A 27,865-nucleotide genomic window follows, 5' to 3' on the forward strand; every position below is an offset into this window, starting at 1 on the left:
CGCCATTTGATTAATTAGACACAGTGAGGCATCAAGACAGTTTATCATCTCAACAGCTTCCGTTGTTTTATTCTGGTTGCGACCACCTTACATGATGCGACCACCTTACATGATGCGACCACCTTACATGAAGCCAACCGAAACAACACTTACAATATAAAACGGCGATTCATCTTTCACTTTAATGCCTTTGTCACTGACAAGAATCAGAAAAAAAACAATTGTTGGGAGAGTATGTAGTTTATGGTGTTTACACTGTGAGTGAGAACAGTATTGAACCAGCTGGCTGGGGTATTTCAGTCTAAATCAATTATACTTGGAAGCTGTTCAAGTGGCAATACAAACTTCAAAACATCGACTTGCTAGAGATGGCTATATCCTTCTTCCGTTAAAGTCAGCTGTGTATTTCAATCTTAGCTGTGCTTGGAGTATAGCTGTAAACTGACGGAGATATAATTGCTACGATTCACAATTATTACAAAACAACAACAGTGAAATACTCGTGACTGATAGCAGATCGCTGAGCAGACGCTGAAGTTGTTGATTTGAAATGCTATTCAGAAAACAACAAACGCTCACCAACATTCCTGAAGTTCTCGTTAAACTAACGACCAATCGGCTCTCTCAATGTATTCTTCCCAGCATAAACAGGAAACGTACGTTACGCAGTTGTTAACATAGCATCTCATTTTGTGGCCTGGGTGTGAATGCAAGTCGTTTTTTCATTAACAAGCACAATGAGAACTGACCAAAATAGTATATGTCCCTTAGGTGTTCAGTGCAATATATAAACTACGCTTTGTGATTAGCTTTCAGCGCAATGGAAGGACTTTCCTGTGTTGTTCGTTGCTATTGCACATACCATGATGTTGAACACGATTCGCGTTTGCTGATGTGTTTTTGTATATCTTACAGTTCAAAACAATAACACAACCAGCAGTATCTACTAAAAATGCACCGATTAACAACTATATACTACTGGATGCATCCAAAGTCACTGCATAACACATAAACAGCTATCGCTTAAAAATCAGGACAGCCATGCCAAAAAAATCTCGAATTTCAGCTAGAACCTTGAATTCCCGCAACTTTGGGGCCTGGGCTTTTTTGCAGTGCTCAAGCTTTTTTGCGACTATCAGAGCGTGACTAAATGAATGAAAAAGGCAGCACTTTTATATTAGGTCATATATGGCCCGGAGATTTCAACAAAGCGAAAATGCTGATACAGTCCAAAATATTGCATTTGTAAAAACTTAGGTTTCCAGTTTACACATAATGTGACTATGACTAATCTATTGTTAAATTAGGCTAATTTCAACTAACCTAGCAGCAACGCGCTGCAAAAGAATGTTTTACATGCAATTTACTATCACCAAAATTAACTAAATCACTCGTAGACTTGTAAAACACCTATTCATTTGAAGGGAAATCATTTAGCATCAATTGCCATGGGAGAAGAAAAAACAGGACTTAGGTAACCTGAGCCTCTAAAACAGTGTGCGGAGATTCCGGGGTTCTTGCTGGTTTGCTGATCCATGTAGACACGAGTACTTTGACAGCACGTTCACCATCTCGAAAACAAGGTTACGACATCCCCTCTCGCCACTTTTTCGTTTACATAGCGCCCTTCCCGCTGAACCTAAATGGCCTTTTATCTGCATTTACAACAAGGTTCATATTTTGTTACACAAACAAACCCTACTTCAATTTCAGAATTTTTTTTGGAAGTTGAATTTGCGCGGTCAGCAAATAACACAAACGACTGTTTGACCAAATGTGTAAGATTTATTGGATATACATTTGGTACACAACTTCAAACAACAATGTGATTGCACTATAAACGTGTTTGGAGTTCATATAATGACACGCATTAGATACTAAAATGTGACGCCAGTCAGTAAGTTTGGCAGACAGCTAGTTCATCACCCACAATAATTATACGCCACGAAAACAGAGTTAAGACAGAAAATTTGTAGCGTCAAATAAAGCAGTACGCCTATATGATTTTGGCTATGTTCTGTGACAAGGAAATCAAACAAAAACCAAGGGAGGATATGATCTGCTTATAATTATGTGCGACATTGAATTGGTAAAACGGGAAATAAAGTTGAAAATGTTTTGCTAAAATTTCTCATAATTATTTTTTCTCGAAGTAGACTTCTGCATAAAGGGATTGGAAATGCAAGAAAACACGAAAAAGGTATAAGTTAATGCCACATCCGAGCACCTTTGCTTGAAATGAACCGCCACATTTCTACTTGGACGCAGAAGCATAAGCTTACAAGGTAACTAAGTAAAGAGGCGTCACCACAAATCTTTAACATCGACCGTGATAAGGAGGGGGATTGCAACCCTAAAACGGGCAAGGTTCCTCATTTAGTCACTGTTAAAAAAATTCACTTGCTGAATTACTGTTGTTATAGGCGGCACACAAGCTTCATTGTGTGCTCACTTTCAGAGAGATAACACCTTTTACGAGCCAGAGAAGCCCAAACATTTTCCCTTTCTTACTAAAGCACCCCGCTTTCGCCACCGAGCGCTCCAATACAGTCCAGGAGTAACCGGTACGGGGATTCACCGGGATGAGATGACGCCGCGGTGCTGAACGTGGCGTGAAAGGAACGGCGGTCGAGTTCCTCGCTCAGCTGTGCAAATCGAGCGAAGAACGTTAAGGTCAAGAGTTTAATTACAACAGGAACACGGAACAAAAAACGCACTTAACGGCTTATAAGTCAAAGAAATACGTACAGTATATTGAGTGAACATATTTCAGAAAGGTACATTTACAACTAACGTTGTGGTGTTGTGTACGCGTTATGGGGGTACAAAGCAACGTGGTACCTGGAATCTGTGGAAATCCAATGCGGTTTTGCAGAAGAAATCCCAATCCCTCTCACGATCGATTTTATTTCTTCGCTCAGATATCACAGGAAGCCTTACAAAAATATTCGACCATTGATTACCGAAACCAAATCACAATCGATTCGTTTATTAGGAACTAAATATTGCAACAAATTCGGTTAAACTTTTAGAGAATGGCCGAAGAAAAGTTTCATGCGATAAAGTTTTAAAACAGAATAAGCAATATGAAAATATTCAACAAACAGCGCAACTGACCACACAAAAACATGACTTAAATATGTCCCCGTAAATCAAGGGGGTCGGCATCTTTGGCACGCGCGGCAAATTTGTCACGCCAAGTGATTTACAAATTGATGGTAGTTTGCCATTCGGTCAGGATTGTGTAGTGCCAAGGAGAAAGGTAAAAGTGCTTAAATATATGGAAATTGTATGAATTTACTGATTTAAAATCCATATAAAGGGGGACGCAGTGTTGACTGCACAAATAATGCCAACATACTTTGGTGTACACATACAGGTTGGTTGGAATGCGAAGTCACCAACGTTTGTAATAATTTGTAAACTGGCGCATGGCTTTCAAAAGTAAGCCAAAACCCGATTTAGATCCACACGCACAAACACAAGTTTTCCAAAAAAATATGCAACAACTTACAAAGAGTTTATCCATGGGTTCGTCGACGCACAGGCGAACAGACATGTCAGACACCATACGGCAGTAGAGAGCGGCGTGCGTTGTATCACGTTGCCTAGAGACAGCATGACCCACTCCTGAACAAGTTGTGATTTGTCGCGGTTGTGTAGAGCCTGGAACACCTGAATTAAAAAAGGGGTCTTGATAGCTCGATTGGACAAGCACACAATAAACGTGCAACTATCGTTTTTCCACATTGCATGCAAAACATAGTAATAAGGGGAATGTGCATAAGTCCCTAAAAAAAACGTTTCGTGCAAGCGCAACCACTTTAAATTATAATACAGGTCAATTAAGTCACGCAATCTTAAAAACTACTTGAATTATAATTGCAACAACAGGGACCTAAACTCATAGTAGTACTATTATAGTTTTAATGCAACTGTATAAGCTATCGGTAACCGACGTTTTTATTCGTCGTTACCTGGTTAACAACATGTGCAATGAGGTCGGGAAAGGGTTGGAAGGTTGAGATGAATTCGGCGATGACCTTGTTCATCACATCTTGCGGAGGAAAGAAGTCATCCAGGAGGAGCGGAAGGATCCGAGTCATCACTCGTGCGTCCCGAGCGAATCCTCTCCTGATTCTAAATTGCCGAATATTGGGAGCGAGTGAGTATTTAAAAATTGTCTTGTAATACACTGATGTGGAAATGATTACAAACTTATCAAAAAATTTAGCCAGCCGAGCTGACATTGCAGTCAAATCTGGATCGAAGTCTTTTCGGGATGTGTGGCTTAGATTAGATCGACGTAAGGTCGCAACGCCATCTTTACTATTACTATGGTTTCAATTCAAGGGTTCATGGACCCCATAGGGCCCCGTGGGATGGTTTCGGGGGTCCGTGAATACAAAAATTATTTTTTCCCAAACTTTACTATTTGTTATGTCACATCCATTTTTTGTTCAAAGAAATACAACTTATTTTTTCACAAGACGACCACGTAAATGTACGCAGGGATTTTGCGAGTAAAAGGGGTCAATGACAACAAAAGGGTTTGGAACCATTTCTATAAACGAAAGACCTGTTTCGCCTTAAAACATATCGAAGTTGTTATGACCAAGCACGTTGAGCTTGTCGAACTACAGTCTGTAAATTTGGTCCTTTTGAGTTTTTTTAACGGGATATAACCCTCAGATTGGTAACCTACTGTCGTTATTCATTGCACACCTTTCGAATAGAAGAGAGACCCTCTCCATAGCAAGCAATCTGGTTTCAACCGCGTCTTCTTGTTCGGAAGTCAGGACTGCTGCGTCCGGTAATGACGTGCGCATTCGTTCTGAATATAAAATTGTGGTAAATTATTACGTCATCAAAAAAACGTTTGTGCAGATCAGCTTACAAACAACACGTTGTCACTCAGTGAACAATGGATATAAGGAAAATGTAAGGTTGCGGCATGTTACTAGACCGTGAAGATTTTGCGCAGAACTAGACCGTGAAGATTTTGCGCAGAACTAGACCGTTGCTAATGTAATTGCATGACGTCGGTTACGAACGATGCTGTAAAAGACCAACTTCCAGCACCTTTGCCATTCACACAGTTTTATCACGCAAGAACCGAAACCTCACATCAAACTGAAACAACAAAAATCCGATTACTTACCGCAGTACATACACGTGAGCATGAGGGCACAGGATGCAGATGAATTGGCAAGGACAGTGTTATTTTGCAGTTGATCGGCGGCCGTTTTCAGAACCGCGTCACATTCAACCGATGACAGTGCGAATGCTAGCACCAAACGTTCCAAGCCATGCGTGACGGCGTGGAAGACACGTGATGGAGTTGATGACGCACCATCGGATGAGGAGAGAAGTAGAGTAGAGGCCTGAATAAAAGATTGTTATATGTATCACACAAGTCATTACTTCAAGCGTTTGAGGTAGTTTGAATGATAAAAAACATTGAGACAGATTTGTGTGGACTGGTGGCGTTTAAACATGTTTAAATTAGGTTGATGTTTGTGTCATTCAACATTTCTTTCCATTCTTATGTCTCGTTTCGACACTCACTTGAACTATGACGGATGTGAACTCGGGGGAAACCATGTCCGCACACTTTTCTATCAAACAATAAGCCACCGACGCGAGTATTATGACGTAGTCCTGGTTGTAGATTGATTTGGACCTGGACGAAAAAAGCGCAAATAGTATGTGGAATATTGAAAATTACTATTCTTGCAAGTATGACTAATTTTCCAAACAAAAAACGCATAAATCTTCGTAAAATTAGATGTTATAAACGTGCAACATTATGTGGACAAAGGAACTATATTGCTTCGGTCTCGTACACTGCTGTGTCGTCGGAGTAGTGCGCCATTATGCGGAGAAGTGGGCGCAGTTGCATCCACCACTGGGTGGTGGGTATACGGTGCTGGAAATCGGTATCTTGCTTAAGATCGTGAACCGGTTGGAAAACCATTTGCCGCCTTTTCATTCCAAGCAAACACACTGTCTCGTGTGTCTTGCACTGTACTTGACCATCAACGTTGGATTTGGCGATATTAACCATAATCCAAAAGGCTGCTTTGTCGATAATTTTAAATCTTCATATTTAGCACCATTGACAAGAGAATAATTGCAACAAATCCCCACTTACGTGGTTGCGTTGACGAGTTTGGATGGAATAAATTCGGCCAACAAGTTAACGATCGGCTTTAAGTTAGGATTTGGCGATCGTTCCAGACAGTAGAGGGCGCCCTGGAGAGCAGCTATGTGCCAGGATACAGAGGAGCAGCTGAAACACGGTTCTAGCGCACGAAGGATCGCATCTGATACGTCGATACTCTGTATGGAGTAAAAGTGTTTCGGAAACAAAATTGAGTGAGGGTGGAGAACTAATTAGGGTACAATAAAAAAATGTTCCATTGGCATTTTAAGACCACCAGAAACACTGACGTTGATTGAACGTATTTTGCTGGAATGAATTTCGGGTCTAATGAATGGTAGGTTTCAAATGTTGGAACACTTCTTTATTAGGCATTGGAAAAATTGTGTAGTGAGCTGCTAACAACTTTCGCAAACTTGGAATATGAAAATGCATAAAGGCAGAAATTTGAAAGAAAAAAATCGATTTTACCAAACCAAGCACAGAACCCGCTTTACAAATTGAAGTCACGGTGTATTGAAGGAGAATTTCATCTTCTGGTGGTTGAACGCTGCATATAAAACATGTTTGGTCATCGGAAGTCACAAACTCGGTCAGCTAATAAAATTTTTTTAATGCAACAGGCAAAGCATTTTTTCTGTGCTCAAATCACCCACTCTGTGGGCTACAGCCAGACAAAGAGCCCCAAAAACATTTTCGCGTAACGTTTTTTCGCCGTTCTTGGCAAGTGACCATAAATAACAAGACATACGGACTATACCTGTGCAACTGCATAACGGCGGAGAACATCCACTCAAACTGCTGTCTCTCAGTGAAAAGATCAGAGATAAGCAGCAGAGCTCTAATGCTCTCGCACAGGATTGGTCGAGCGATGGGAGAGGGTGGGGCCTGAGTACTGCCAGTCGCCGCCTGATTGGCCTGCGCACTGGTGCGGAACCATTCCGTGAAAAGATCGAGCAGGAATTGAACGCATGAGTGCACATCGACACCGTCGCGGACCTGAGTTTGTAAAAAGATACAAATTGTCACGTGTATAATATATGACAAGTGGGATGATGCAAGTAACCCCATTCCCAAGTGTGCAGATGATCGCTTGGGCGACAGGTGATTATCGCAATGTACCTACGGTTCGTGTAATTACGGAAGTGATTATATTGGTGGTTTGTAGAAATGTTGACTGTTTGTACGTTGCTTTGTTAAAAATGAACTTTCATTCCCGTAAGATCGAATTTACTGACCTCAAATTTATGTTATACGTCATTAAAATATAACATACAAATTAAAAGTAGTTTCAACCCCGAAACACTAACACAAATTTACGGCAATTATTTTCAACAAACCTATTCTCTTACCCTTAAAGGTGACAATGTACTGGTGGGGACCGAGGGTGGAGCCTCAGATATTCTCTCTTGTTCAAAAACATCGCTTCCTTCACTGTCTCCTGCAATACATAACATACAGAGTCTTAGGTGCAATAATCACCCATAACAAGCTGCAAGGATATTTTTGTATTTCGACTGTAGCTGCTGACAATTATGTACGTTTACCGTCGAACAACTCTTGGTCAGGTCCTGATGACGTCACAGCAGATGATTCGTCATCGCTGGACTCAATGCTGGTGATGTCATCGATTGCCGGCTGAATCCCGTAGTTATTTTGGAAGGCCCGGACCGAAACCTGCATTAAGTTTTGAGTTTAATACAGGTTAAAGTGGTAGCCTTGGACTCCAGGTAAATCAAAGAGCACATTAATAAAGGCGCCCTAGACTAAATAGGTGTGATAATTCGGTTATATTCACCTGGCCAATACCGTACTCAGTACTTGACGTCATCACACGTTCCATATTAGGAGTCAACCAATCAGCATAAGTCGTGTCCTCTTTCTTCAACTAAACCATACAAGTATCGGCATTTTTACAACGTAAACACTATATTGTTCATAGTTAATGCGCTAACACTAAACTATGAATAATTTATTATTTCAAAATCAAACTTAACAATACCAACACAGCACTATGAGGAACATTATAACTGCACTCATGTAAAATCGGTTTCAAACATTGTTAGTTCGTACGTGGTAATGATGGTGGGTGTGCAAGAGTTGTTTCTCCGCCAGCAGAGCGTTTATTTCCTCATTAAGAATCGACCTCACGCGTAGTAGCTGCCTCCCGGGTCGAGTGTGAGCCAACTTCAGGGGCGCGTGCCTGTGGTGGACCTGTGAAAGTAGGCTTACAGGCTTGAAAGATGTGACCAATTCTAGCCAGCGTGAAACCTGAAATCCTTTTGAATTATGTCTGTAACGGTTTGGGAACACATTTCCTGTACGCATGCACAAACACACTGCAACGCAGGGTCGGAGGTTAGTTAGCCGAAAAGGTACGTACATTCCCCGTTTTGAATGTAGATTTACAATGCACGCTCTTTACAGGTTACCTCAAATATTCCGGTTGCGGGATGTCCACCGTGTGGCAGCAGTGAGCAGTTAATAACAAGTGACGTCAAAGCGCGGATGGCTATGCAAGAAAGCTCGATCGCATCCTCGTTCTGCGAGATGATAAATAACATTTCAAGTACAGCAACCATAACTAAGGCTGAATCATAGAATGCAAGATATTTCCGCAAAAGATCAATATATTAACTTTTTAACATAAAGGCAACCATTAAAACTAACCTGCAATAGGCAAAAGTTGGCGATGGTTGTAAATAATTCAACTAACCTGTGAGTCAGATTCCGGTTCGATTACGACTGGTTGTGAAACGAGAACCCCAAGTAAACTCGCCCAAGTTTCTTCGTACTGAGTGCGGTTCGTCCAACCTGAAATGAATATTCGTGTGAGTTGATAAATGATTGGCCGTTGTCTAATTTTACAACTCCCAAAAAAGTGCTAAGATTGTGGATGCTTCTAATCTGTCAACAGTTTAAAAGAGAAGTAATGATTGTAACAAAGTTGCCACGCAAATAATACAACTCTATGTAAAAAAATTGAATTTCCAATTTGTGTTTATAAGGGCCACAATTTAACTGCAGTCAGCTCCAACCTATGGTGTTAACGATTCCGACAAAGTCGATCAAAACTTCCTTCTCCTGCAGATATTCCGAGGGAACGTCGGGGAAATCTGTTCCGTGTTCTCCCCCAACTTCCGGTTGCCACCCGAATTTCCATAGCAACCGTGGAACGCGTACGTAAGAGTTGGTGAGCGGTGACGTTGCAAGGTGGAGAACCTGAAGTAGGAGCAAAGTGTAACTTAAATCTGAGTGAAAACCTTGAACCAATAATTGTGAGTTTCTGAGTCAGCCTCAACTTGATTTAATGGAACGTTCTTGAAGATAAATAAAAGATAATACCTAATGTATGCTCTAAAGTAAACTACAAAAATATTTTTGTTAAAAATATATGCGTTTTAAAATACACACAGAGCGCTCTCAAAATGTCATCTGTATTCTTACTTGAAGGCAAAAAACGGCAACTTACCACATTCCTGATTGGCCTAGCTAGGTCGCCTGGCAACGAGGCTCCGCAGTCAGTGACGTCCCTGAAAAAATCGACGAGTTGCGAAAGTCGAACACAAGCGGCTAGGGGATTTCCCAGGGCCGAGAGGATGTCGGGTTGTTGGTAGTTGGAGGGAAGATGTGGTTTGTGAAGTGGCAACTCTCCAACGTCTGTAAAATCATGCGAAAAACACACTTTTGTGATATAATATGGAAACATATTTTGCTTCAATAGCAGCCGATCATTATTAGACAATAGTAGCAGTAGCTATGTGTCAAATTATCTTCATACTTTTAGCATCGCAAAAGGTTTTTAATTAAAAACTTCTTTTGGTGTAGTGGAATGACATCACTGCGAACCGCTTTGAGGCAAACACCGTTTTTGAAATTTTAAAATTACGCAAGAAATTTTTGCTCACAGTGTTGAGTGAGACCTAACAAAGCATGAACTGTGCATATCACGGCCTTCGGTTGTTCCAGGATCGAGTTGCGCATTTTTTCAACTTTCATCAAATGCTGAAGAGATTCCACGCACGTTATGACGTCACAAAGCTTCGGGGCTGCCCCGACGTTAAGTTGCCAGTAAAGAATCTAGAAAAGTAACCGTTGCTAACTTGCCGATTCGCATATTTGTGCAAATTGACCAGGGGATTAAATTTCACGCATTTTTATATATTTTGATGTAAAAATACCCTTTAACTTGTGATGGTTCTGCTTTTTTTCCGTGTATTTCAGGTGTGGACTAAAAATATGCACACAAAGCACGAGCTGTTGACAACAGGATCAGCTCTGGCTGTCGTTTGGAATATATATTACGCATCTTCAGTTCGTAAACACATTAGTTACAGTACACACATAAAAAAGTGCTTTGTGTGCATATCGTCATTATGGAGGTATACAGTGATCACTTTACCAGAATCTGTAGTCTATCGTTTAGATATCAATAATTTGACTTAAAAATAGTGTTTTTGAGTTGTACCTGTACTGCGTGGAGAGCGATATGAACACAACTGCTATACAGCGTGGAATCGATCCGACATTCAGGTTTCAAATCATCGTTGTATTTCAGTTGAAGAGTGAAGTTGCTGCACAGAGCGAAGATTTCTTCCGTCCAAGTTGCCACAAGATGTCGTTCATCAAGCGGTTGGGGAAACTCTGCATTAAATGGGTTCATTGGCAGCATTAACCAAGCACCCGACCCGTATACCAAGCATCGGGATTTCCTGATCGGGATTCGTGCCCAGGACATCCCGGGTTCAAATCCCGGTGTGGTAAAAAAAATGCGTTCCGTTATCCGTTGTTCGTATTATGAACTACGAAAGTTCGGTACTCGTCACAATTTTGGTCACAAAAAAGTAAACGCTACAGAGTGGGAATAAAGTGGGAGTTTTGGGCTTAGGAAACACTGCGCTTTTCGTCTAAATTTAAAAAAAAATTTTCACGGAAAAACTGCAAACGCAAATGTATCATGTTGCTAATTACATAATATACGAGTATGTGAAAGCACATTATGTCATACCAATAAGTATCGTTAGTTAGATATATTTATACTTTTTCAAACATATATTTGTTCATAGCTGCAGCCAAATTAAAGTTGACACTGACATGCAGGTTGTTTACAAAAAACATACAAATATTCACGTCGCAGAAAATGACAAATATTAACGTTAAAGCGTAACATTTTAGTAAATCAAAAACCTTTTTACCAAAAAAATTTTGAAATAACTCTTGCCTGGTACAGAGGTCAGCGATTGGGCGACACTCCGCACGTGACTGACCATTACATCTGACGCACACTTCATAATCACGCTGCTTTGGTCCTCGGGATATGGCGCTGCTCCCGAGGATAAATGTAAAGTCTCGCTAATGCCAAACGACAAGCAAACTTCCAAGAACCGGACCTTGAAACTCTGAAAACAGGTTGCAAGTGTTGATTGCACGAAAATTTTGGTTGGTGAGTGTAATCGCCCACCTCGTGACGCATAACTTCCGCTATGTCGTCATAATCACAAGTTGACAGCGCTCTGGCGCACTCCGGTGTCCAAGCATCCCTCTGACAGCATCCGATCAAAAACAATTTGAACCAGCTCTAAACCAAAACAGTTTAAAAACATTTGAAAGCTACTAGAAATATTTTTATAGTGAGCTGCAGACAGAGCCACAGTTTCGACCTAATAGGTTTTATCAGTGCAGCTATATAGTGTGACTTACAACGACATTGGTAGCTAAACATTATTGGCTCTATTGCTTATACGCTGTTAGGAACGGCCTGTTTACCTTATCCGGGTCCGTTAGGAGGGTTGAGATGGTGGGTGACGTTTGGGGTTGAGAGGTGGTTTCTCCCGTCAACTGGTCACGTGCTTTGACAAGGAGATTGTGAAGTCGAGCGTAACGCTTTTGACGGGAATCTTCCTCTGTCAACCTCGCCTGGAACAAAACCAATAACTTCGTACAAAAAAAGGATTTGAAAACAAGCTGCAATTGCTTGGGGATTTCAACCTCGCATATATAGTATTGATATTGCACAGCGTACGAGAAATGTTATTTTTTCTCAGAATCTTTACTTTTTGATGAATTCCAAAACACGCACATATGCAACACAGGCAGTGTTTGCTTACCAAAAATCTATCGACAGATTCCACGCTCAGAACTTTTTCGTCGCCTTTTCCGCGACCCAAAACCTTTTCCACGTACTCGCACGCCAGGCGGTCACATGACTGAGCCAGAGCCAATAGCGGGGAGAAGAGGAACCGGTCGCTTAGCAACATGTCAAGCAGATTCTCGGCGCAAGACAGTTTTGTACCCGATAAGCTGCGCAGAATGTTGCGCAATACGATCGGCTGCAAAAAAGGGAAAATTAATTAGTTTGTTGGTGGACTTTCGCTTTTCAACTCTCTATATTTTCCAACGGAAAGTGATTTTTTATTTTATTTTATTGAGGACAGTTTTTTTGTACAAAACCATCTGATTTTGTTGTAACTATCGTACAATAATCTTCATACACTAATTTTATTGATAAAACAAGCTTAATAAGCAGTAAATCTCTTTGGCACTGACAGTTTGACAAAGGGTATCCTCAAAAACTTTTTCGAACAAAACTACATCATCCACTCACCCAAGCGCTATACTTGGCAATATTTCATGGGATTTACCTTGAGTTTATGTTGCGGGATATTAGCAAGGGAATGGACAAGCTTGGCCGCCTGGTCGCTCTTCTGCACCGACAAAACCAAATCCTGAACAGGAGGCTCGCGATGGAGCTCTATGACGTCATAAACATGGTTGTCGACCAACCAAGCCATAAGCTCGACTTGTTGGATATTCTGACACTGCAAAAACAGGTGGATTGCCCACATATGGAGAAACGAAAATATTCAGTTTTTGATTTTATGATCAACGTTGGTTTACGTAACATTGCATTGTGAAACCTGTTGGTTGAAATTTGTTAGTTCGTAAATTCTCTAATATACTGAATATGAGTACGAGGCGTTTCGACTAAATGAATTAAAATTAGATAAAACAATGAATGGATATCCGCCTCGGTATCACGCCACGATACCAACACTGATGCAGCTATTAATGAAAACAACGGAGACAAACATAACGCTTGCACATATATGACGTACGTATGTAAACAAAATTCATTCTATTTGAAAATCGTATGCCATTGTACATGTATGCATGGAGTAATAACAGGTATTGTTATATTGGAGTTAATTTTGGACAAAGGGGTTTCATGAGATTTACAATGATGGTATTTGCACTGCAGGTTTATGAAATGAGGTATTCTATGAAGCATCTCTTTGTATACAGCCGTTGAAAACAACTACAACACCACACCCACTACCATACACTAATATTTGCCAAAGCTGTTGCTATTTTACCACCGTCCACCACTTTGATTATCAACACAACAACCATAGATAATTTGCATACAACCCGAGAACAAAGCTTGGATTTTTAAAATGCAAATTAGGTTATTCATGGCTCTATTCGAATTGTTTAGTGTTTGTTTGGTGTGAAATAGAACACGCAAAGCAAGAAGCCACCCCCGCTATGGTCGTCATACCGCTTCAAGTTTCTGTTTCTCTCGCCTGATCGGGTCCAAATAAAACTGCAAAGCACTTCGGTCTGATTACGCGGTACGGAGACAACACCGCATGAGTAAAGCATTAAACTGGTTGAAACAAGGTTCGCTTACCACGTAATCGGCGAGAAGAATAAGGGCACCACGTCGCACACTCGCTTTGTTGATCACTTTCCCTTGCGCTGATTCGGAGGAACCTGTCGAGATAACGCATATATGCTGGGAAAAAGCAAAAGGTAAAAATCCAACACTCAGGTATCGTTAAACATGTGCAAAACCCACAGTCTGGATATACGACAAGTAACAAAATAACACCAAAAACTAAATCAATATTACTAATCAATTGTACGGCCTAAGGTATAGTAGAAAAAAGGGATCCAGTTTCGCAATCGCGAAATGCGGGTTTTACCAATATACAGGTTCCACGACCCAAGATCAACGGCATCGAGATGAGTGAGATACTGGCACCACAGAAGTGTGAGCACTGGGAAATCAGTCGACAGATCAGCGAAAATCACGTGCAAGCTCTTCTGTGACGTCACATTGTTCGTTTGTTGACGACAAGCTGCCGTGAATCGTTTGAAAGCGCCTATGTTGGAAGAACGACGAGAAAGGTTAGAATGTGATCTGCTGCGTACAGAACATTCAAATAATAGTACTGATGATGAACGCAGTTAGTGTTCGAAACGTCTACTCCACTTAAGATGATTAATAGCGTATTAGCTTTGGCTTTCCTATTCAATGTAATTTAATATCTTTGTATTGTATAGTGCGTTTTACAATGTATATTTTGTTTTTTATTTGAGGGCATGTTCTCGATTTCGGCTGGAATACCGACGAACCGCAAGACAAATGAAACCGTTTGAACGAAAACATGACGGCATAAACCTGAACGGTGAACGTAGGTGAGATTCAGAAGCAGTTCGGCGATTTCTTGGCAAATCAACTCGTTGGAATCTTGTTCGGAGTAAATGGAAGTTGAGGAACTTCGATGTAAATGCCCTCCTGCTCTTGCGATGAGCTCATGGAAAAACCTAACGCCAAATCACGGTTATGCAAATCCTGGTTGTCGATCGCATGTATTTATGATACTGTGATGTCGTTAAGTACGACTTTAACAGCGCTACTAACTTGGCTACATACGATTCCGCTGGAGAAGTCGATGCGTCTTCGTTTGTTGGGGTAAAACTGGATGGCTGCAATTGAAAACAATATCACGTAATTAGGTGCGGAGTTAAGTACACGAAATAGAACAGCCAGAGCTAATATGCTAATTATCGTAGAGAATCTCACGTAACATTTCCACAATTCGACATAGTGAATATTGTACAAGAAACCGACATCGGATGAAGATTCCAACACAAGTTAACTCACCAGAAATTTAATAATTTCAACTCCGTTGAGTAAATCCTCTTCGTTGATGTGACAGATGAGAAGACGAAGAAGAACCAGAACCTTACCGAGCCATCGTTTCATGTTCGGGGTTTTCTGCTCAGAAAAATGAACTTTCCGAATCTTTATGAATAATTATTTTTATTGTGTGTTTCATGATCATTACACAATCAGGGAATGCAGCAAAAGTATGTGAAGATCTCACCTCAGGAACTGAAAACATATATTCCAATATGGCGTCGAAAGGGCGAAGAGCGGTGGGCGAGATCGATTCAAACAGCGTGTGTAAGCTGGAAACGTCGCTTTGACTGTTTATTTCAATCTGAATAAATAGACAATTTGTAGTAGCAGTTTGTCCACAAGTCAGCTCCAATTGACTTTCAAGTTTTAGTTTTAATAGAAATGCTTTCGAACTAATTTTCTGCCAGAAAAAAGTGACTTTTAGGCATACCTGCGTGTCTGACTCAATGACCCTTATGGTTTTGTCAGTGACCGAAACATTTTATATTCTTATTTTTGTTCGTAGCAGTTTTCAAAAAAAGTGCAAAATAGAAAAAAACACATTCGATAATTCCAAAACCGTTATAGTTACAATATCGTTACACAGCGTTACCGAACGCACTTTGAACAAACCAATAAATCATTTTATGATAGAAAAAAATCACAAAAAAAACTATGTGTTGAGTTGTGATATGTGTTGTTTCTCATGGTAGGCAGGGATTAGTGGCATCAAGGAAATATAAACGAAAACCGAAAACGTTTACCTGCAAGTTGTTGAGGTGTGGCAACAAAACGTTGACAACTTGACGCGATAGATCCTTCCACAACTTGACGTTTTCACGTCTACCGTGCTGTAGAACGGCTGTCAGCATATCGAACACCTTCATTGAGAACACATGGGTTTGTGGGGTAAGAAACCGTACAGGAAGTTAAATGGGAAAATTTCGCAGCAATTATGAAATTTCGCGTTGGTGTATAACAGATGGACGTGATCGTAAGCTATTGGTACGGGTTGCAGAATTGCTGGGATATCGGATACTTTCCAAAAGGAAACACGATTGCACAGAGTAAAGTGGTGATTGATTTACATTTAACATAGAAAAAAAAAATTTCAAAGCATGTTTGTCGATTGGCAAATCCTTAAAATTGTTTTGCAAGATTTAAAAAATCAAGATAAATGCAATCAAGTGTTTCGAATCTAGTGCATCAACAAAACGTCAATCTGATATTTCGATGCAGTACTCTGAAAAGAGCAAATGTTGTGTGGTGCGTATATGTAAAATTTAGTGCCTTTATTCCCAAAAAGCAAATGATGTAACAATTGCTGCACATTAGGTGTCGTTGTTGGGTCATGGCGTGTAGTTTGTGAATGGATAATTTTGATTAATGGGTTTTTGTTTGGTTTATGGCAAAATGACGTAATATCATGCAAAAATGTTCATGTAGAAAAGGAAAATTCATCTAAATGAAAACGGGGTTTGGTAAATCACGAAATGATGGCAAGAAAAATTATGCAACCACTCTAGTTACCTTCTCCTTTAAAATCTGCCAGCATAAGAAAAAACAGAACGGTTAGGTTTTTTATCGATCAAATATATAGTTTTGTGTGCAGCATTAGTGCGTTGAACTTATGTTAAATTTTGAAAAAATGTACATTTTAGCCTTTTTTATGAGTGTTAAATTGTTTTTATAAGCGAATTTTATAAGGAAATTTTACGAATGTCAGGCATTGCGCCCAATGCTCATAGTGCTTTAAAGCCCACTATGCCGCTATTACGAACTTACCTGAGGGTGTTGGATGAGTTTAATCATTGTAAACTGGACAACTTCCCTCTGTGTCGTCATCTCTTTTACATCTTGCCGAGATTGACTTTTAACCACGAACAAATCGTGCACGATCGGCTGCAGGGCCGGGATTACTGCAAAAAAATGAAACCACTTTATTATTAAACTTAACGGAGGTAAAATGTATATTAGCAATAGTGTGCACATATTAGTGGCGAAAATCTCTAGGCTATGGTTACTCATATAAACAACAATGTAACATGTTTTGAGCTGGTGTGCAATCAATTTAAACTACATCCTTGTTTAGTGTTGAACAGCTCAAAGTTTATTACCGTGTGAAATTGCACCAAGACCGCTTGCCATCAGCCCGTCGCACAACTGGATAATTTTTGGCATTGTGATGATATTTTTCGACTGGTAGCATTCATACGAGAGAAGGACGAGAAAAAAGAAAACGTGCGGCACCAAACCCTCAGAGTCACGGATCTAAAAATAATAACATATAGAACGGTTGCCCTGCAGCTCACTATAAAACATTATTTTCTGCTTTGAAAAGAATAGTAGTATGGTAAAGCTGTAAACATACAAAAATACCTTGTAGATTGTGTTATTTGTATTTTTATTTTCATACCAAATCAGTTTAGCTGTTGTTTTTTGCTTATTACTGGTGATGCACCGAAACAGCAATTTTTTTATTCTGCAAAAGTTGCCGAATAAATTCGGCCGAATAAACCGAAACTAATTTTGGTGTCCATCTCTTTAAAATCGCAATAAATTTAAACAAAACATGTGCTGGAATGGATCTGATCCTATCATAGAGCCTTTTATTGGCACTTAAAGAATGCTGTACCAACTTCCTAAAGTTGATTTCGATGACAATTAACAAATAAAACACATTAGTACAGTTTGAACAATGATTCTAAACTTTGCGTACCAGTGTTGCATGCAGTAAAAAAGTTTCGGTTTCCGAATTTTGCAAAAATATTCGGCCGGAACCGAATAATTATAAAAACCTTAGTTTCGGCAGAATAAATTCGGCAAACCGAACTTTCGGTGCATCCCTACTTATTACCAGTTAATAACAAAAACGAACAAATATTTACGTTGATTTTAATACATCCATTTATTCTCGTAAAACTTTAAGTGGATCAAGTTCCCACAAATAAAAATGTGCGACTTTGTTTGGGTTGCATGGCCTTTTAACTGGTTTTCAATATACAGTAGTGTAATGTCCACACCCACCATGGCTGCCTCTATAGATTCAAACTGTTTGATGATGAATGAGATGAACACGAGGTCGGAATCGAGCATGCAGTAGTTGACACGAAGTTGTACAAGTTGCGCCAGGAGACTCAACACTTCTTTCTGCTCAAACAATGTTAGTTGCAGTTGCGTCTACGTCTTAGAATGAAACGAAAAGCAAAACCTGATGGCCTATAATTGAATTTATATTATAAAGACTCGTCACGACAATATGGGATGTTTATTTTGTGATGCTCTAACTTATTACAACCGTGAGTTGTGTTTCCAATCCCATTGATGTTTTGGAAAATTTACTGTCGGCAAAAACATCCAAAATTTAAGTATTTTGGTCAGATGAAATAGAAAAAAGGGGGCAATAATTGACAGCGTCCCTCAGGGTTTACACCCCGGAAAATCTTGAAACGTTCAAACATACATATCTGTCCATTCACCTGAAAGTCTACACTGCTAGTCACTGTGTATTTGGTGAGAGATCGTATCACCAACCCTTCAAACAACCTGATGTAATTCTGTATCGACGACTTGTTGCTCTTGGCCAACTTCGACGCCCTCGAAAGTTTCAATTCCATCTGAAAATATCTTTTATTTTAAACACGAGTTTTGGAAATCGTTTTTTTTTTGTGGTTTCGTTATTATCGCAACGATAAAATCACACCTTTTTTTTGATGGAGCCGAACCAACCATCGCCATCTTTGTTTGCAGTTTCTGAGTTGAGGGAATTGTGAAAGGAGGCGTTGGCGATGGACATGGTGAGATGATTGAGTGGATGATGGAAAACCTGCGTTTAAACATGAAGTTATTATCATAAAACTATAACAGTGTGGGCGTATTTTTTTAACACATGTCGTAAACATATACGTAACATATATGTACATGGCAGCATCAGCATTAGATCGTAAAAACATATATATTTAATTGTGTATAAGCTGCAGGCAGTTGGCCACTGTTTCGACTTAAAAGGTCTCATCAGTGCAGCTGGTGTGACTTTCAGACGACTTTGCTGACCAAACGGCCAAGCAAAGACTTCCACTTTGTGGTGACTATACAATCACCGTCATCTGTTGGGCACCAAACTAGGTGCAACCTTACGGAGAAAACAAAGTGGAAACACTATGGCCAAGCAAAGCTCAACCAATAGTGCCATCAGGCCCCGTGTCACAATAATCATATGATAAGCAATGTGGAGCCAATAATATTATTTATTTAAGTTGTCCTCAATTTGTTATTACTGGGTTGAGAATCGAACCTGATGGTAAAATGAAGTTTTAAATTCGTTCGAGTTGCTGTTGGTTCTCGGTGACACGGGGGAGGATTTGCTTCCCGATAAATTATCCGCGGACGATCCTCTCTGGCTCACAAGGTTGGTTCCAAACAACGCTTTTAGAAGCTGTTGCGTACAACTGGCAATAAAAACATTCACAGAATACAGCAGGATGGGAAAGCGCTTGTTTGCACACAAAATATTGATGCCCTGAGCCAGTGGTGCCCAACCGGGGGTAAATTTGACATAACTTAGGGGTTATTTTGTAAGCAAGAAATTTGCGAAATTTTTACTGTACGTTCGGGTACATATTTCAAAACCTCTCTTTGCTTATAACTATTTTGCGAAATTAGTTTGTCAAAACACGAGGGTTAATTTAATCTTCTAAGATATCCAGGGTGTAAATTGGAGAAAAAAAGGTTGGGAACCTCTATGCCCTTTACAAAAACATATGCATCCAAACCCAAAACACAACTTACAGCACGGAGATATTGGGTTGAAGAGTGAAACTAGTTTTAATGTAGCCCAGAATTTCCTCAGTGTAATTCGCAACGTCGAGAAACGAGGCAAGCTCGAGAATTTGACACGTGACGTCCAACACGGAGTGCACGAACATCGACATGCGATCCCCGTTACCAAACTCCAAACTACTCTGAAAATATAGCACAAGTGACGTCATTACCTGTAGCGCAACATGCACATAGGGATTAGCTAAATTCTAGGCATTTTTGCACATGTTCTTATTCATCATGGTGCAATGCAAAGACGATTTTACCTGTGAATATTAAATTCGATTTTTCTTACTTTGTAGTTTTTGTAAGCGCCGTTTAGTTGATCGTAAAGTTTCATAAAAACTCTGTTTTGGTGAAAACTTCCAAGGGTTTTCCTCGCGGACTTGTCCTTATCTGCGTCGGATGTCTGTATTTTTCGACACAAAACATTGTCAGTCAAGAATGCAATGGATTACATTACAAAAAATGAAAAAGCAATTTTACAGTGACAAGTTTAGACTTCAACAAATACATTTCTGTGTAAAATCAATCAAGCGTGTTGTTTGTATTTAAACTGAGCTATCCATAATACGCACGCTTTTGCTTGACTCGTTGACGAGTGGAGAATTGGGAAGGATTTTCCTGGAAGGTTTCGGCGAGTTCTTGCCCTGACCTCCCGACTGATTCTGCTCTTTCACCGACTTTTCTTTCCGCTTGATGGGGCTGGGGAGCGACGGATTCGATGGCAAGTTCGGCAGCACACTCTAGTGGCGAAAAGCCAACATAACTTCAACATCAGTGATTCTTAAGCTTTTTCGTTGCCCTTTCAATCCATTTCTCTCACCCTTACTGATATAATGTATTTAACAACTCAAGTATTCATATTATCAACCCTGATGATTCAGCACCCACGCAATCCATAGGAGCAACACTAATGACTGACTGTAGCTCCCACCACGGGTGAGAACCACAGCTTTAAAGAAAATGCGTTATTACAGACACGATAATGTCACCTTATTGGACGATGGCGTGGTTTCCGATATCACGTGATGGTTGACCGACATGAGTTTGACCAAATGACCGAAGAGTGTTTGGGCGTAAGACGACATCTTGGTATCCTGAATGCTGCTCCATGCAACGTCTGAAAGTGAAACAACTGCAGTCGTAACAAGGAGGAGATTGTTTGGAATAGGATTTTCGGGACTTACTGAGGGAGGGAGCGGATGAGACGGAAGAAGATCGGCGTCCGTCACTATGTGGCGCACTTTCATTCGTCGATTCACCCAAAACGTAATATTCTGCAATGAAACAAAAATAAAATCTCGAATCTAGCACGAAAGAATGAAAAAGTTTTGTTAGAAAACAAACCAGTTTTAAAATCATGTATTTTATCGTTAATCTTTAAGATTGCCATGAAAAGAAGATACATTTATATTACGTGGCAATTCATTGTTTCAGTCAGAAAATATCATTTCCACAATCGTCTGAATCTTGTTCCCATTTCCTGTCACAAAATTTTTTTGCCACGAGAATAAACATCGCTCACCGTGGCTTGCAGCGCCTGCTAAGAGGTTTCCAGCCAGGACGAGGCAATCACAGTGTGCTGTGATGTCAAGAGGAAGCCAGCTTGACTTAAGTAAGTCCATCACAACGGGCAGTATTCCAAGTTGCTGTAGTTGAACTTCGGCTTCTTGGACAGAGGAGCTGCCGGAAAAGTTGCTCCCGGAGCGAAGTCTGAGGACAACATGATTGAATAATTAGCTTTTTGCATGGTGATTAGAAATGAAAAAAAAATGTTTATTTATGTTATGTTTAGATTAGATTTTTTTACTTTTTGTTTCAGTTCTTCTTGTTTACCTGACATCGTGTTGCAGTGATTTTGTGAAGTGGCATCCCCACGCTTCAGGGTAGAGATATACCGGGTATCTTGAAGACAGAAGCCTCAACGCCGAAATGCAACCGAACGCCGAGTGCTTCGTGGTGGTCGTGCTCAGGATGGAGGTGATGCGTTGGACGATCAGCGCCAAACTACACAAACTCGTGTAAGACAGGCATACACGTAAGGTAGCGTTTCAGCTACAACGCTAACATGAAATCGAGAAACTGCATAGTGAATATCGACGTCAAAACACTGAATAATTCAGTATAATTTAATATTTCTAGGTTAGCAACATATTTTCAACCTGTCAAGGACACAGTTAAAAACTTGGTCTTAGACACTATGTAATGTATTGATGAAAAGCTAATGCAGGGAATACGTTGGGACCAAAGCAAACATGTATTAAACGAAGGGCCTTTTTTCTATTCCTTTGGTAATATGTTTGGATTTTTGTGATTGAGCAAATAATAACCGAACGAACGAATGAATAAATGGATTAAAAAAGCCAAAGTTGATATACGGCTGCTATTTCATCGATGGGATGAAAACAGTGTGTTGTGCATGACTACTGTACCAGCTTTGACATGTTTTGAAAAATTCCGCTTACTTGTTAGTGACATTTTCCACCGGATTTCCTCCTTCGAAACCTTTATAGGTTTTTAAAATGCTTTTCACAGATCCCGCCTCCGTCTCAACTCCTGCTGGCTCGTTATTTTTGCTTCCCAGGTAAAGAAGGCCTAGCTGGTCGCGACACAAACTGAACGCTTCCGCCGAAATATTATCCGTTGCTAAGGCAAGATTTGGAACCATGGCAACCGCTGTTTCCGTGGCAACCTTGCGGATTCTTAGGTCGTCGCTTTGCAGGCAACTGAAGACGATTGCGAGTGCCTCGTTCTGGATGTTGCGTTTCTAGAGGTAGGGACCATAAATGCACCATCGAATAATACGTATGAATAACATTATCTGTATTAAATGTGGGATTAAAGTAAGTCGTAACTGCATTTACGTCTTTGCTGCTTTATCTGTTATTAGGTTAAATATGATAATGCACGCACAAAAATAAAAGCTTGAGCTATATCTCAACAATTCCTAAAATGCAAGAGTTTATCCGCATTTAGATTGCAAATCTTTGCAAAACAAAGTCCTTTTCCTTATAGACATATTATAAGGAAGTGATTGAATTAAACAACTTCAAGTAAGTGTTTGACGCTCAAATACGATGCATTTAGAATGAGTACAAGTGTCACAATACCTTAATTAACATGTTGGTCCTTGAAGTTTCCTGCATGATGTTTTCGATGTGAGTCAGTTGGCGAAAGTTGAGGGAAGCGATGATTTCAAGCATGTCGGTCTGCACCAACCAATACGTGTTGTGCTGGAGCGTCAACAACCCCTTCACCATAACAACGCCAAGCTGGAAGTACTGCGAAATGAGATTTGTAAAAAGTTGACAGTGGGTTTCATCGGAAAAACGGAATTTCTTAAATTAGTTTATTTTTCTGGTCGTTTGATCGATAAACTTATGTGAAGGAAATCACAAACAAGGAAATTAGCGATAAAAATTAAAACTTTTTTTTCTTGACTGAAACTTTAATTTGTGACGTCATCTAGTGGTTTTGTGCCAACAGATCAAATAGAATCCAGCACACTCGCTATGCGGAAACGGAAGTGGATGCATTTAATGTTAACTGAGTTATATGTTTGGCCGCGTGAAGTAAGTCGGCACTTAATGGTCGTAAACAAATCAACACAACGGTCATAAATTTTGACGAACGATCACGACAAAGCGACAAGTAACAAATATGCGAGAATTCACGCGAACGCGTCATACGAATTCGCGCGCAGCGAGTTGTGACGTACCACACTGTTAAGAAGTGCAGGGAGGCATGCGGTGATGGCAGAGCAAGCTTGTCGAGCTGCACCGGATGATTCGTCCCTCAGGGCAGATATCATCATTTCACCGAGTTTTTCAACGTCGGGGGCAGATGCGTTTGTGACAAATTTGTTGTGCGACGATTCCGCGTTTATCCATTCTTGCAATCCAGACCTATACAGTAGCATAATTTAAAGAGAATTGAGATTTAATTACTTTTAATTGAGATTGAAAATATGGATACACTGTATGATGAGCATGACATTATACGTTTAAAAACTAAGAAAAATGTCTAAGTACACAATGGGTATGAACTTTGAAGTAATAATGACCAACGTGTTGATGTCTTATAAAACATTGTCTACAGGCAATAGAGGTTATGATGTTTTGTAGTGAGCTGCAGATTGGGCTACTATTTCGACTGAATAAATCTCATCATTGCGGGTTTGGTGACTTACTGTACGATCTTATCAGCAGTTGTTGTCATTTGAATTTCAGTTAGTGCTACGAATATATATTTGCATATTATTTCAATGGAGCTGAATCTCCCCACCTCTGCTTCAATACAGTGCTGGATATGAACGTGCTTCCCACAGCCAACACAGCGCCCCGTAGTTGCGGATCGTCATGGTTACAGTAGGAAAAAACATCTTTTAGTGTCGTGGGTCTCTCTTCCTTGTCAACTTCGGTCTACAAATTGCGAAACATTTATTACAAGACTTTATTTTTGGTAAAATGGAATTTATAACTTGTTTAGTTTTTCTTGTTGCTCTTAATTTTTTTGCACAAAATATCGTACGACACGCCACGAATTCACGTTCAAAGTTTTGGAAGTGTTTTATTAAGAAGGATCCCTTTGTGATTTTTCTGCACACACAAACACAAAAGATCATTGTATCACTTACGGACACAGGTGCGGCCGAGGAATAAAGCTGAAGACAAATCACACTGGGATCAATGTTGACAATGTGGGAGAAACAATTTAACGCCAGGTTCTTCATGCTTACTCGCACCTGAAAATGTTCGTTAGCAAATCATGAACTACACAATGGTTGGTTCAATCTGGTTCTGTTTCAACACAAGGTAAATACCTCTAAAGGTGAATATTAGACAACAGGTGAAGGGATTATTCAAAAAGTAAGCACCAGAAATTTTCTGTTAAATTCGATTTACCTTTTTATTGTGAAGTAGTTCTCCATTTTTTGCTTCAAGCAAAAATCTGTGAAACAAGTTAATTTTTACACGTCCGAAGCAATTTTTAACGTTAGTTAAAATAGCATAGAATATAAGGTAGACATGCTTACCTTTGGCATAACATTAACCCCAGAAGGTGTAATGGAAGTTGTGAAGTATCACTACCAACGTTTTGAAAAAAGTCTTTAAAATGCAAAACTGACAAATGGTTTTCCACTTGGACATCATTGCTTTGATTTACATTTTGCTTCACATCAATAGTATTATCACTGGAACTATTTTTGGACGCAGTTTCTGTGAGGTCATCGCTGTTAATTAGTTGCACTGGTTCCACACTAATGGTTGGTTCTGTAATTGTGATTGCCTTCACTCCAACCTCAAGACTTTCTTCTTCTGATACTTGGTTACCAAGCAATTTTTCTTCCTCTGTTGCCATGTTTGAAAGGCTTGTGGCAGATGATGCTGCAAGAATGGGCATAATTCTTTTAAAGCAAGCCACCAAAAAAATAGATATTGTGCAGGAATTTTTCTAAATGCTTGGCACAAATCGGTGTTTTGCAAAATGTTTTATCCTTAAACACTGAGGTATTAGCTAAGGGAAGAAAAATACCAAAAATATGAAAAAATTAGAAAACAAAATTTTAAGCGATCATGCAACCAAACTTCTGATATCACAACATACATGTTCCAATAGAAATCACACTTTCATCATCTCCCAGTCCACCATTTTCATCTGGTGAAAAACTTTGTGATGGAAGCAGTGAAGATAATATGTATGTCAGTTGAAAGGGAAAGGTTTTAAGAAGTTGCTCTAACAGCTCCAGAGAAGCTGTGATGATGGTATGATCTTTATGGCACAGGTAGTATATGGAGCTTTCAAAAACCTGCAAAGGACACAAGCAACATTTCATAAACAAAACACTAACCGTAAAAAAAAATTTTGAAAAATTTTGGTTTTAACAGGACAATGGGAAATGCATTCTGCAAATTAACAAAAACATTTTTGGAATTATCTCCAAATAAACAATAAACTGTGGATTAAGCAATAAAATAGTTGTCATTTTGTATGTGAATGTTTATCTTAAGCAACTTTAACACACATAACAGGAGGTATTTACAAACCTTAACAAGCATTTCCTGTTGTTTAGTAGGATTAGGTAGTACTTTAACATGTAAGATAGGAGCGATTAGACGCATGGTTTGCAAGCAGCCCAGTACAGTGCTCCGGTCGCCATGGCGCTGGACAAGAATATCTGCAAATAACAATTTCATGAAAAAAAATAAAGATTTAGAAGTTAAACTCAGATAAAATAATCAAGTATATATCCATAACCTACATTTATGCTCAAGTATATTCAACATATTATAACCAGGTAGAGCCTGCTTTAATGCATAATAAAAAATCATTGGTCATCTTTACCATCCAAAAGGGAATGATATCTTATTTATTAAGAATTCAATACTACTTTTTTCCCAAGCAAGCATTCACACAGGATACCTATAATTGAATGCAGTAGTGGAAGCAAAACTGGTTCTTGCTTTCTGGAGTTGGCAATTATGGCATGTAGGCAAGTTCCTGCTGCTCTACGGACACTCAAAGATTTGGAGGAAAGGTTTTTCAAAAATGAGGCAACCAACCCTTGAACCTCGGCTTCGCTAACAAATGCACCCAACACAGCAAAAATTTTCTAAAATGAAATCAATGGGTAAGATTGCATTATGTCTATACATCCGAAATTTTGTTATCAAACAAACTAGAAAATTTCGGAGCATTATTAACACTTTTTTTCATAAATAATGAAGTCCATACAACCAAGGTTAGATTCAACTGAAATGTTTGGACTGAAAAAAATGAATTCAACCTTAGTTGTACAGTTGTACAAAAATTACTGTTCATGATAGTGCCTGTGTAAGTATGCAACTCTACTGCTTATCACAATAATCACATCAGGGCAGTTGGGTATGCAACTCTACTGCTTATCACAATAATCACATCAACACCGAAATTACTATACATCACAATGTATAAACATTACAATTATTAATACATTCGTTAATGTTGATCTTACACATGTCGATGCAGCCAAACATTCCTGCAGAGAATCTTCTTCACGCTGCGATATTCGACACAAGCATGGAAGAAGATTTAGTATATAAGCTCTGCACTTATTTGGTCGGATGTTGAAGCAAAGAATTGCAAACCGACTCAGTGAGGCCTTTACACTCCTGGCATGACCATTCTATAAAAAAGTTTTTTGGGAAGTGTCATCTAGTTGTGGTGGGATAGTCTTTGATTGGACAAATATAGTTGACACCAATCCACACCTTTTTTATATCTTTGTATAGTTCAACAAGTATTTTGCCAATGGAAGTCTCATACAAACATTTGATAATTTTGTTTAGGGATTCATCTGCATTAATTCTAACATCTGCGCTATCATCTGCACAGCACTGCAGTAAGATTTCTAAAGATATTGCTGCAAAACAAGTAGGTTTAGAGTAGACAAAAATCATAATGAATAACTTCACATACACAGCTGGGTTCATTTTTATGGTAATTACACAAAAGTGCTTACTTAATAACCCAGGAAGATCTGCACTGCCTTTCAAAGATGGTGATGTCAAAGACTCAGCAATTGCATTTAGGTGGAACTGCTTTTCTTTTGGTGTAAAAGCGATATCTTTTTGACTGTAAAGCATTAAAAACAATTTCAACACATGCAATAAAAGATTTGGTTAAAATACAGTTTAGCAACAACACGGCTGGATTATTATACAGCATTTATTCTCAAGACATAAACATTGAACATATTACTTCTTTTCCTCTGCAACTAATCCACCATAATGGAACTTCAGTGCGTTAACGGATCGTATTAGCTTGTCCATTGCTATATATCATGATGCATAGAAACAGTTAACAAACCACAAACATGTTGGCAACGTTGTTAGTTAGGGTTGGGGGATTTATGCAGAATACAGTAGACACAC

At 39.5% G+C, this 27,865-nt stretch overlaps 1 protein-coding gene across 1 annotated transcript; it reads right to left on the minus strand.

The window, feature by feature from the left end:
- Window positions 1–1,784: 1,784 nt before the first annotated feature.
- LOC145901935 (huntingtin-like) lies at window positions 1,785–27,865 on the minus strand. The gene is made up of 61 exons (XM_082990131.1): window positions 27,693–27,865; window positions 27,454–27,566; window positions 27,203–27,354; window positions 26,947–27,117; window positions 26,376–26,565; window positions 25,976–26,130; window positions 25,560–25,761; window positions 24,988–25,339; window positions 24,857–24,902; window positions 24,589–24,696; window positions 24,237–24,373; window positions 23,671–23,857; window positions 23,063–23,233; window positions 22,418–22,719; window positions 21,789–21,959; window positions 21,478–21,665; window positions 21,140–21,229; window positions 20,945–21,072; window positions 20,528–20,695; window positions 20,245–20,358; window positions 19,920–20,092; window positions 19,426–19,579; window positions 18,835–18,957; window positions 18,611–18,748; window positions 18,159–18,281; window positions 17,249–17,402; window positions 16,917–17,050; window positions 16,662–16,676; window positions 15,896–16,012; window positions 15,337–15,453; window positions 15,114–15,227; window positions 14,871–14,935; window positions 14,628–14,773; window positions 14,149–14,328; window positions 13,854–13,936; window positions 13,722–13,766; window positions 12,805–12,981; window positions 12,271–12,492; window positions 11,930–12,079; window positions 11,625–11,741; window positions 11,385–11,562; window positions 10,632–10,807; window positions 10,072–10,243; window positions 9,636–9,823; window positions 9,202–9,385; window positions 8,880–8,977; window positions 8,596–8,706; window positions 8,237–8,377; window positions 7,962–8,051; window positions 7,711–7,840; window positions 7,516–7,604; window positions 6,924–7,162; window positions 6,635–6,713; window positions 6,155–6,342; window positions 5,569–5,683; window positions 5,162–5,384; window positions 4,726–4,834; window positions 3,978–4,140; window positions 3,515–3,675; window positions 2,842–2,935; window positions 1,785–2,645 (listed from the first exon to the last, which is right to left on the minus strand). The coding sequence occupies exons 1-61, from the start codon at window positions 27,761–27,763 to the stop codon at window positions 2,511–2,513; spliced, it is 8,826 nt and encodes a 2,941-aa protein (XP_082846257.1). The 5' UTR covers window positions 27,764–27,865; the 3' UTR covers window positions 1,785–2,510.

Source organism: Ascidia mentula, chromosome 1, assembly GCF_947561715.1.
Source record: "Ascidia mentula chromosome 1, kaAscMent1.1, whole genome shotgun sequence".
NCBI lineage: Eukaryota > Metazoa > Chordata > Ascidiacea > Phlebobranchia > Ascidiidae > Ascidia > Ascidia mentula.